General features: G+C 45.0%; 1 protein-coding gene across 1 annotated transcript; it reads right to left on the reverse strand.

The window, feature by feature from the left end:
• Window positions 1–10,723: 10,723 nt before the first annotated feature.
• LOC136176752 (small ribosomal subunit protein uS14-like) lies at window positions 10,724–10,991 on the reverse strand. Its single transcript, XM_065947306.1, has one exon. The coding sequence runs from the start codon at window positions 10,972–10,974 to the stop codon at window positions 10,804–10,806; it is 171 nt and encodes a 56-aa protein (XP_065803378.1). The 5' UTR covers window positions 10,975–10,991; the 3' UTR covers window positions 10,724–10,803.
• Window positions 10,992–11,497: the final 506 nt, after the last annotated feature.

Here is an 11,497-nt window from a genome sequence, read left to right on the forward strand (position 1 = left end):
TTGCTTATCTTTAGATTAAAACTTGTAGTTTGAAGACCACCACTGGTCCCTCTGATTACAAATCAGGAAACTGAGGTACAGAGAGGGGAAGGGTAGTTGCTTAAGAAAAGTGGAGAGTGAAGCAGAACTGAAGTCAGATGTGTAGACCCCAAAGTTCTTTCCAAAAACCATTGCACCAGGTGTGTACTTGCAAGACGATGGGCTGGGAGAGACATTTTTTCTTTCTTTCTTTCTTTTTTTGTTTAATGATTAAAAAGATCCACAAAGACCCTTAGGTATAACCTCTTCAGGAGCCGGCCTGTGGCTAAAGGAGATGCCGGGATATTTTTCTCCTGGAGCACAGAGCCCCGCCTTCACCTACCAAGTCTAAGCAGCAGCCCCTAGAACGGCCCAGGCTGTGGTCAGAAGAACTGGCCGTTCTTTCCCAGGAACTGAGTGGTTCAAGATCTTGTCCTGCTTTGAGCCAATAGCGGGAAGTGGTTTGTCAATCTGCCCCCCAGGCCTGCCACTGTTTGCAGAGCTGGAGAAGGATGTCAGACCTTGTGGGACAATCTTTGCAATGAGAGCAAGAACAGCCGAGGTTCTCAAGGGCTGTTTTTCTTGTGGATTTGCCTTCCGATGGCACTTTCCCCTCTACAAGAATGGAGAGCCTGGACTTAGGTTTAGATGGAGCTTCTGAATCCTTCGTTGGTGTTCCAGGAGGAGTAAGGGCTGGTTTAGTACTCTCTCCTTATTCTGCTTTGTTAGTTACTCCCATTCTAGTCCTGTCACCCTACGAGATATACACTCTGCATCTTGTTCTTCCTGCTACAGAACTTGGCCCAGTAAATGTGGGTTGAATCAAAGTAAGCTTGTGCTATTTCCCAAGAATTTGTTTCCCTTGAGCCAGATTTTGTCTTTTGTTATTTTTTTTTTTTCAATTCAAGGAAGGACATGGACTTTTGGCCTCGTATCCAAGCCTGCACCAAAGCCCAGACACCAGATCTATGTGGCTGTGTCTAACCAGCAGATTTCTGTCCAAAGTTACACAAAGCTGATGTTGCTGAAACTTACAGGTTTCTACTATGACCAGAGCCTCTTGTGCCAATTGCTACCTATACTCTGGCCTTGGCTGCCATCTGCTCTTTGGCTAAAATGCCTGAATTTCTGCCCAGGTATGTGTGCATGTCAGTCAGCTGGGAGGAGGGGCATTGCTTATCTGTCCCTTACTCATCCCCTCATCATTAGCAATTGACACGTGTTCATTTGTCCCTTTATTCTTAAATACTGAGTGAGTGCCTGGCCAGAGTTCCATTGCTGGAGATACAGTGGCCAAGTGAGACAGATAAGGTCCTTGATCTGATGGTGTTTATATTCTAGAGAAAGAAAGGCACATAATAAACATGTAAACAAATGAGATAATTCTAGATAGTATATAAGTGTTATGAAGAAAAGAAAAAGGGATGATGAGATAGAATGATCCGGGCTGGGCTCTGGAGGGAGATAATGTTGATCAGAGACCTGAACTTCAAACAAAGAGGATCTGGCCTGGATGAAAGGAGCCTGGGGGAGAGTCAGCTGCTAATTAGCTTGTGATGCTGGTGGAGGTGCTCATGGGGGAGAAAGGAGAGAGCCCAGTCCTTGAGTACCTTCTGTGTTCAAGAAGGTGCTCTTAGGCCGCTATGGATGCTTTCCCAAATGCACTGGGACTCAAATACTTTAACACTTTCTAACTTTTCTCCCTGCAAGGTATAGATTTCTATCTCCACCTACTTAAGACTTATGGTCTTGAAGGCATCTTTAGAGCCAACTGCCACAACATTTCAGGGTAAGGTTTGTTTTTACTTTTTAAATTAAGAAAAAAAAAGTATTTAGGGTCTTCCCTGGTGGCTCAGTGGTAAAGAATCCACCTGCTGATACAGGAGACAAGCGTTCGATCCTTGATCCAGGAAGATCTCACATGCTAAGGAACAACAAAGCCTGTACTCTGCAACTATTGAGCATGTGCTCTTGAGCCTGGAAGCCACAACTCCTGAAGCCCATGTGCCCTAGACCTGTGCTCTGCAACAAGAGAAACCACCGTAATGAGAAGCCTGCACCCCACCACCCAGGAGTAGCTCCCACTCACTGCAACCAGGGAAAAGCCCATGCAGCCCCGAAGACCCAGCACAGTCAAGAATAAATAAATAAAATTATTTTTAAAAAATATATGTATATATAGGGGCTTCCCAGGTAGCTCAGGGGTAAAGAATCCACCTTCCAATTCAGGAGACACAGGAGACGCAAGTTCGATCCCTAGGTCAAGAAGATCCCCTGGGGGAGGAAATGGCAACCCACTCCAGTATTTTTGTCTGAAAAGTCCCATGGACAGAGAAGCCTGGCAGGCTACAGCTCACGGAGTCACAAAGAGTAGGACATAACTGAGCGACCGAGCCTAGCACTTTATATATATATTAATACATATATATTAATACATATATATGTATACATATGTGTATATGTGTCAAAACTGTATTCCTTTGTAAATAACATTATGACAAGAACTGAAGAAAGGAAAAAAAAATCAATCCACATCTCTCCATCATTACAAGCAAGACAATATTTCTTTAGCAGGTAGGGGTTAGTTGCTCAGTCATGTCTGACTCTTTGCTACCCCATGGACTGTAACCCGCCAGGATCCTCGATCCATGGGATTCTCCAGGCAAGAATACTGGAGTGGGTTGCCATTTCCTCCTCCAGGGGATCTTCCTGACCCAGGGATGGAACCTGGATCTCCCACATTGCAGGCAGATTCCTTACCATATGCTCCACCAGGGAAGACCAGTATGATGGTTTGATTCTTGCCAATATGTATACTGTTTATTTATCTCATTAGGTGAGAGTGAGCCACCATACGGAACAAGATATAAATAATTTACCAGTTAATAGTCTGTCTTCCTTTCTCCAACCCACCTACCGACTGAAACTAACCATTGCAGGGAACCAGACACTGTGTGAATTGTTTAAAGCTCATAATCTTGAATAATCATCACGACAATCCTGTGAAGTGAGTGCTATTATTATTCTCATTTTACAGAGGAGAAACCCAAAGCTCAGAAAGATTAAATAAATTGCCTAAGATTATGCAAATTGTCACTACTAGTGACAGACAGGATTCAAGCCTCAAATCTCAAAGCTACTGTTTTCTTGACCCTTATCCATGTTCCTTCCCTGCAGCTCCATCCATTATAGAGAGATTTACTCCAAATCAGGTTTTTTGAAAAGAACTTCTGCTTCTGCCTAGTGGGGTTTCCTTCATATTCATCCCACACACTTACTGTAAATATGCTGATCGTTAACATGCAGACAGCTCTGTAGATAGTTAAATGTTTACCAGCATTTTTTCAAACATATGATCTCACTTAATGCTCCGCGACATGTGGCAAGGGCTCTCTCAGTATATCCAGTTGACAGATGAGATGAGGCGAAGTGCTGAAGTAACCACCCCAAGGTCATCCATACTTCAGGAGACTTGCGCTGCCAGGCCAGGAGGCCAAGGGTGGGCGGGGATGGTGGTTGGCTCAGAGTAGATACTGAAGTTCTTGCTTGCTTATTTGTGAATCTTCCTGGGGAGGGGAGGTAGGAATATGTGTTCTCGATGTGCTTCTGTATAAAGGGTTACTGCTATTGAGTGACCCAAGACTTGCCTCAGATTCCTGCCTTTTCCAAGTTATTTGTCATTTCCTATATCACTGTATCCCAATGAATTCTGTGACATAATGCAGGCATCTTGTGTCTAAAGTCACCCAGTTGGGTCAAGGCCAAGGTATTTGATTCACAGTCTGAGTTTATAGCTCATGGGAGCCTTTCACATCTCTTAGCCCAACAATCCCCAGTGAGACAGGAAGTCTTGTTATTTGTGCCCATTGTACAGATGAGGAAACTGAGTCCCAAAGACTGCACAGTGCCAGGCAGTGGTACTGTCATGACTAGAGTTCAGTTTGTCCAAGATGAATCCAAGTTTAATTCACCCTTTATCCAGCATACTTTTCTTATTTTCTAAAACTATAAATAGGAAACGTTCAACAGCCCTAAAATTGTTGATTAACTGCACCCCTCTGTCCTGTCAAATGCATCTTATAGATCTGTTTCCCAGGCAGCATCTGAGCATCTGGCAAATGGTAAGAGCTCTCCCCATAGCAGCTGGAAACCAGTGAGTGAAACATTGACCAGGTTATTGACATAATGGCTCTGGATGTTTGTGTAGGTATCAGTCAATCATAGATTGCTTTTTAACACTGTTTTACAATGAAAATAAATGTGACAATAAGCCCTAAATGGCCCTAATAGAATGTCAAGAGTAATCAATACTCAAGTGTGATAAAGTTTATAGTTATGGGAGGGAACCCAGAGGGTAACCCATTTTTTTTTCTGCCTGAACTGAGGCTGGGGCCTTGTATTAATAGGATGGGAAAAGAGCTGAGAAGGCTTTTGAGAAGAATTGGCGGAGGGAGTTGGAGCAGGGATCGGGGACAGTTTGAGAGTCAGTAAGTGAAAACATCACTAACTCCAGGTGGATGACCTCATACCAGTCACAGATCCCTTGCTGGTGATACCCAGAACACCAGCATGCCAGTTTCATGGGCACTTGTAAATGAGGTCACATTCTAAGAGGAGAACATAAACTAGCAAAGTAGGAATGGGACCAGAGATATGCAAATTAAAAAAGAGATAAAGCTGCTGACCAGGGCAAGGCTTTCTGGAATTTTAACATATCTAAAGGAGGATTGAGTCATTCCTGGAATCTTGGAAAGTGGGAACTGCAGAGACTCCCAGGATCTCAACATCAGAGTTGGCAGCTTTCTCTATTAGGGGTACGTGAAGATGGATGCTCTAAGACATGGTAGCTCAACTCTGCTAAACTTTCAGGTCACATGACTGTGTCTGGGAGCCTCCGAGATTCTGCTGTGCTTTCCCAGGGGCAGGTGTGTCTATAGGCAGAACATCTGCTGGTCTTGTTCAAGGAGCTGTTGAGGCCTGGCATCTGTGGGAGCAATTAGGAATTTGAGGGTGAAATGTTAGGGAATATGATGGAAGGAGTAGTGGCTGTGAGTGGGGAGGAGGTTGGTACTTAGACTGACTACTAGGTTTGGTCAGCAGAAGATCATGGTGACCTTGGTAAGAACTGTTTCGGTAGCAGAATGGGTCTAATGCTAGCTTGTGGGTTGTGGGAGAGTTGAACCAACTGCAGCAGGCGATGAGGAACTAACTAGAGGGGAATTGGGATGAAGGGATTTTTACTTTTGTCGTGTGAGAGATGTGAGTTTGGTTGGCTGTTGATAGGAAGAGCTGGTGGAAAGGAGTCCATTCCAGACACTTCAGGGAGAGGATAAAACTCACCGAGGGGACAGTTGGGGAGGTGGTAGACTCAGGTGGAAGAAGAGAGACAGGACTGGAAGGGTAGCTGAGGAACCCTGAGAATCCAGGACCGGATGTCTTCTTTGCTGAGGATGAGGGAGCCTTTTGGGATGGATGCAGCTGTGAGTTTGAGGAAGGGGTAGAGATTTAGAACCAGCTGCTGAGAGAAATAGGGGTGGGAGCTTCCTCAACTAGGGATGGGGAAGAGGCTGACCTGAATGATGTTGCAGAGCCGTCACCACCCTCCCTGTCTAACACATGTGCGAGGGCTACTTAGTGTAGAGAACACAATCACTGCCCTCAATGACGCAACCGTGAGTAAGAGCCACCGGATTCTGTCCCTGATGTAGAAATGAAATTGATCTTAGAGACGGAGCCGTGATGAAGTGTAGACACATCTTTCTTTCCTTATGTATCATCCGCTACAGGCTTTGCCAGCCGTGTGTTTTTATTTTTCCCAAAGGGGTACCACGCCAAGGCCCCTCCTCAACTCCCAGGCCAGGACCTCAGATCTGCATAGACGTTTGGGGAGGAAAAGGAAGCAGGGTGAGGAAATGAAGCTCTGATTCCAGGCAGTGGGGACCCGAGAAAGAGCATATGTCCTAGTACTCCAAGCGTGGACGTGGGAGCTGGTGGGTCCTTTTTGAAGAAAACCCATTAGGTATAAATGAATTATTCTGGGCCAACGATTCTCCTTATAGCAGGAATCTTCCCGTAGTTTAATCAGTGCCAGCAGGCCTCCTCTAAATACCAATCTTCCTCGTGCATTTGAGTTAGGATTTTAATGTCTGCATGCCAGTTCCCGGGATACCTGTTGGGCATAAAGAGCAAGCATGGACCCCTCTGACAGTTCACCTCCCTCGGGTGGCAGAGTAGAGCGAGGTTCTTAGGCCCAGATGCACACAGGAAGGTGGTTTTCTCTCCTTTTCAGCCATGCCACACAAAAAAACCCTGGGATTGTGGGACCAGCCAGGGATTGAATCTGTACCCTCGTCAGTGAATGCTCGGAGTCCTAACCCCTGGACTGCCAGGGAATTCCTGGGAGGGTTTTTTTTTTTTTCTGAACTGGAATCTCCCTTCTCTAGCAGGAGATCTGTACCCTTCACTCCCCAGGACTTGCTTCGGCTTGGGTGGAAGGAGAGAGCCGTTGTCCAGACAGTCCTGCTTTACGAAAAGAGATGAGCTCAGTCCAGGAACAGAGTCTATTGGTGACATCAAGTTAGAAATAGCAGACAGAGGGCGAGGCTGTTCTAGTAAGAGTGAGCTGTATATGTTACCTAGACTGGACTAGTGATGTCCATGGCAACATGTGAGAAACAGACTTGCGAACGTCCCTTGAGGGCCAGTGGTGTGCGGGGGCAGGGGTGGGGGCCAGGAAAGGCTGGGAGGCCAGGATCCCAGTCCTACCTCTTCTCGCCGTGTGACCTGGGCCCATCGTCATTCTCTGAGCCTCCGTTTCCTCACCTGAAAACATTCTTGGTGGTACCCAGATCCTAAGGCCACGCTGAGCATCGAGGAGGTGGTGTCATATGAAGTCATGTGCAAATTAGGATACCCATTGCCAACATGAGTTCTCATGAGTGGGGTCTACTGTTAAGGAGAACTGAGGTGTGGACCGCAGCTGTTTAATCTGCACACAGTGTGTGCAAGGCCCCAGGCCAAGGAGGCAAAAACAGTAAGGTGTAAACCTCAGAACCTGAAACACACCCAGCTAGCGGGAGAGGTGAGAAGCAATGATTTCACTCAAATGTGGTCAGCGCCGTGAGCGCAAGGAGGAAGATGGACTCTGGTTTGGTGACTGAGCTGACTTCTGAGAGAGTGAACTGCAGGCTGAGGAGGGAAGAAAGGCTTTCAAGGCAGAGAGAATGGCGTCGGGGCATGGAACAGCAGGCTCCCCGGAGAACTTCACAGAAAATCTAGAGGAATGGCCGAATTCGCCAGCTGGCCCCCCTGAAGTGTGAGGGAAGCTGAGCCCTGGTCTGCCCCTTTTCACTCTTTTCAAGGCCTCCCTGGGGTGGTGATTAAGAGGAGAAGGGGAGATGAGGAATTTAAGTTGTTGAAAGGGAGACTCGGAAGCCTGGGAAGGCTGGGAGGGGCTGCATGTGTGCCTCAGATCTTAACCGCTTAAGGCCGGAAATTTGAAGGTGGGGTGGGTGGGCTCTGCTGTGTGAGCTGCAAGTAAAAGCTTGGTGGTATTTTTTTTTTTTTCAATTAATTAACTTATTTGGCTGTGCCAGGTCTTGGTTGCAGCATGTGGGGTCTGGTTCCCCAACCAGGGATCGAACCCGGGCCCCTTGTGATGAAAATGGGGAGTCCTAATAGCTGGATCACCAAGGAGGTCCCAAAGTTTGGTGGTTTCAGTTGACAGAAATTTAGCTAACAGGTTAATATCATATAAACAAAAAATAGTCCTTCCACTTGAATCCGAACACAGTTGCTTTTTCAGTGTAGGCCCTTCCTTCCTTACATCTGCATATCCTCAGCTCAGCCCAGGTCAGTGTAAGAGGCCCAACTCCTTTTGGTTCATCTCTGTTCCAAAATATTCCTGACCTCTGCATACCTAAAGCCTCTACTTCTGCCCAAAATGTGTCTATGATTGTACATTTGGGATGCACATACATTTCTCATGGTTTACGTGCCATCCGGGCTTCCCTGGTAGCTCAGGTGGTAAAGAATCTGCCTGCAATGCAGGAGACCTGGGTTTGATTCCTGGGTCAGGAAGATCCCCTGGAGGAGAGCGTTGGCAACCCACTCCCGGAATCTTGCCTGGAGCATCCCCATGAACAGAGGAGCCTGGTGGGCCACAGTCCGTGTTCCGCAAAGAGTCGAACGTGACTGAGTGACTCAGCACAGCACACATGTCATCTTGTGAGTCCTTATGGGACCAGGCTGAGAGCATGAGGAAGCTGTGAGAGAGGATTAGTGCTTGCGCTCTGGAGCCAGGCTGGCTGGGGACTGTCCAGGTGCCATCATGATCCTTTCATCTCCATGGACTGGGTTCCTCGCCTGGAAGGCAGAAATGATGGAACCAACCCTATAGGTTTTCAGAGTTAAATGACATTTCGTTGTTCAGTTGCTAAGCTGTGTCCGTGACTCCATTGACTGCAGCTCGCCAGGCTCCCCTGTCCTTCACTATCTCCCAGAGTTTGCTCAAATTCATGTCCATTGAATCGATGATTCTATCTAACCATCTCATCCTCTGCTGCCCCCTTCTTTTGCCGTCAATCTTCCCCAGCATCAGGGTTTTTTTCCAGTGAGTCGGCTCTTCGCATCAGGTGGTCAAAGTATTGGAGTTTCAGCTTCAGCATCAGTCCTTTCAATGAATATTCAGGGTTGATTGACTGGTTTGATTGGGGCAGGGTTTGATCAGGGTTGATTGACTGGTTTGATCTTCTTGCTGTCCAAGGGATTATCAAAACTGTTCTTCAGCACCACAATTCGAAAGCATCAATTCTTCAGTGCTCAGCTTTCTTTATGATCCAACTCTCACATCTTTACATGACCATTAGAAAAACATAGCTACATAACTTTGACTATATGGACCTTTGTCAGCAATGTGAGGTCTCTGCTTTTTCATATGCTGTCTAGGTGTGTCATAGCCTTTTTTCCAAGGAGCAATCGTCCTTTAATTTCATGGCTGCAGTCACTGTCCGCAGTGATTTTGGAGACAAAAAAAAAAAAAAATCTTCACTGTTTCCATTTACCCCCCTCTATTTATTTGCCATGAAATGATGAGACCAGATTCCATGATGTTAGTTTTTTGAACATTGTGTTTTAAGCCAGTTTTTTCACTCTCCTCTTTCACCCTCATTAAGAGGCTCTTTAGTTCCTTTTCACTTTCTGCCATTAGAGTGGTATCATCTGCATATCTGAGGTTGTTGTTATTTCTCCTGGTGATCTTGATTCCAGTCTGTGATTCATCCGGCCCAGCATCTTGCATGATGTACTCTGCATGGAAGTTAAATAAGCAGATTGACAATATACAGCCTTAATGTACTCTTTTCCCAATTTTGAACCAGTTCATTGTTCCACGTTTCGTTCTAAACTGTTGCTTCTTGACGTGAATACAGGTTTCGCAGGAGGCAGGTAAAGTGGTCTGGTCTTCCCATCTCTTTAAGGATTTTCCACAGTTTGTTGTGATCCACACAGCCAAAGCCTTTAGCATAGTCAATGAAGCCAAAGTAGATGTGTTTTGGAATACCCATGCATTTTCTATGATCCAACAGATGTTGGCAATTTGATCTCTTGTTCCTCTGCCTTTTCTGAATTAGCTTGTACATCTCTGGAAGTTCTTGGTTCACATACTGTTGAAGTCTAGCTTGAAGGATTTTGAGCATTACCTTGCTAGCATGTGAGATGAGCATAATTGTATGGGAATTTAAACATTTTTTGGTATTACATTTCTTTGAGATTGGAATGAAAACTGATTTCTTAAAACTTTATTTATTTATTTTAATTGGAGGCTAATTACTTTACAATAATGTGGTTTTTTCCATACATTGACATGAATTAGCCAGGGGTATACATGTATCCCCCATCCTGAACCCCCTTCCCACTTCCCGCCCCATCCCATCCCTCTGGGTTGTCCCAGTGCACCAGCTTTGAGTGCCCTAATGAAAACTGATCTTTTCCAGTCCTGTGGCCATTGCTGAGTTTTCCAAATTTGCTGGCATATTGAGTGCAACACTTTAACAACATCATTTTTTAAAATCTGAAATAGCTCAGTTGGAATTCCATCACCTCCACTAGCTTTGTTCATAGTGATGCTTCCTAAGGCCCACTTGACTTCACACTCCAGGATGTCTGACTCTAGGTGAGTGATCACACCATTGTGGCTGTCTGGGTCATTAAGACTTTTTTTTTTTGTATAGTTCTTTTGTATATTATTGACATCTCTTTTCATCTCTTCTACTTTTGTTAAGTTCTTGTCATTTCTATCCTTTATTTTGCCCGTCTTTGCGTGAAATATTCCCTTGGTATCTCCAATTTTCTGAAGAGATCTATAGTCGTTCCCATTCTATTGTTTTTCTCTATTTCTTTGCATCGCTCACTTAAAATTTTTTCTTAGCAATAGCAATCTCTCCTTACTATTCTCTGGAACTCTGCATTCAGATGGATATATCTTTCCTTTTCTCCTTTGCCTTTCGCTTCTCTTCTTTTCTCAGCTATTTGTAAGGCCTCCTTAGACAACCATTTTGCCTCTTTGCATTTCTTTTTCATTGGGATGATTTTGGTTACCACCTTCTGTACAATATTACAAACATCCATCTGTAGTTCTTCAGGCACTCTGTCTACCAAATCTAATCCCTTGAATCTTTTTTCTTTTTTTTTTTTTTAAGTTTTGAAAACTTTTATTTTATATACAAAGAGCTAGTATTATTTCCGCCTAAAGTTGATGTGCTGGATGAGCCATCTAAGGAAGTTCAGTTAGTCCAACTTAATGAAGCTGATGTCCTTAGCATACTGGCGGAAACACTGGCGGCACATATTGAGGCCGTATTTCCGGATCAGACCATGCCGGTTTGAGCAGACCCGGCAAGAGCGAGAACCCTGGCCAAATTTTCTCGGATGGCTCCAATAGAGCTGCTGGTGACCCATGTTGCTTTCTCGGCTGCAACGAGGTAAAAGGCTAATCCCTTGAATCTATTTTTCACCTCTACTGTACAATCGTAAGAGATTTGATTTAGGTCATACCTGAATGGTCTAGTGGTTTTCCTTACTTTCTTCAATTTAAGCCTGGATTTTGCAATGAGAAGTTCATGATCTGAGCCACAGTCAGCTCCCGGTCTTGTTTTGCTGACTGTGTAGAGATTCTCCATATTCAGCTGCAAAGAAAAGAATCAATCTGATTTCGGTGTTGACCGTCTGGTGATGTCCATGTGTAGAGTTGTCTCTCGTGTTGTTGGAAGAGGGTGTTTGCTGTGAACAGTATGTTCTCTTGGCAAAACTCTGTTAGCCTCTGCCCTGCTTCATTTTGTACTCCAAGGCCAAACTTGCCTGTTACTCCAGGTATCTCTTGACTTCCTACTTTTGCATTCCAGTCCCTCTGCTGAAAAGGATATCTTTCTTTTGGTTTTAGTTCTAGAATGTCTTGTAGGTCATCATAGAACTGTTCAACTGC

This window comes from Muntiacus reevesi, chromosome 10 (genome assembly GCF_963930625.1).
Source record: "Muntiacus reevesi chromosome 10, mMunRee1.1, whole genome shotgun sequence".
Taxonomy (NCBI): domain Eukaryota; kingdom Metazoa; phylum Chordata; class Mammalia; order Artiodactyla; family Cervidae; genus Muntiacus; species Muntiacus reevesi.

Bases quoted from the DNA above. Each gene is read 5' to 3' on its own strand.
- LOC136176752 (XM_065947306.1), bottom strand. From the start codon at position 10,974: ATGGGTCACCAGCAGCTCTATTGGAGCCATCCGAGAAAATTTGGCCAG.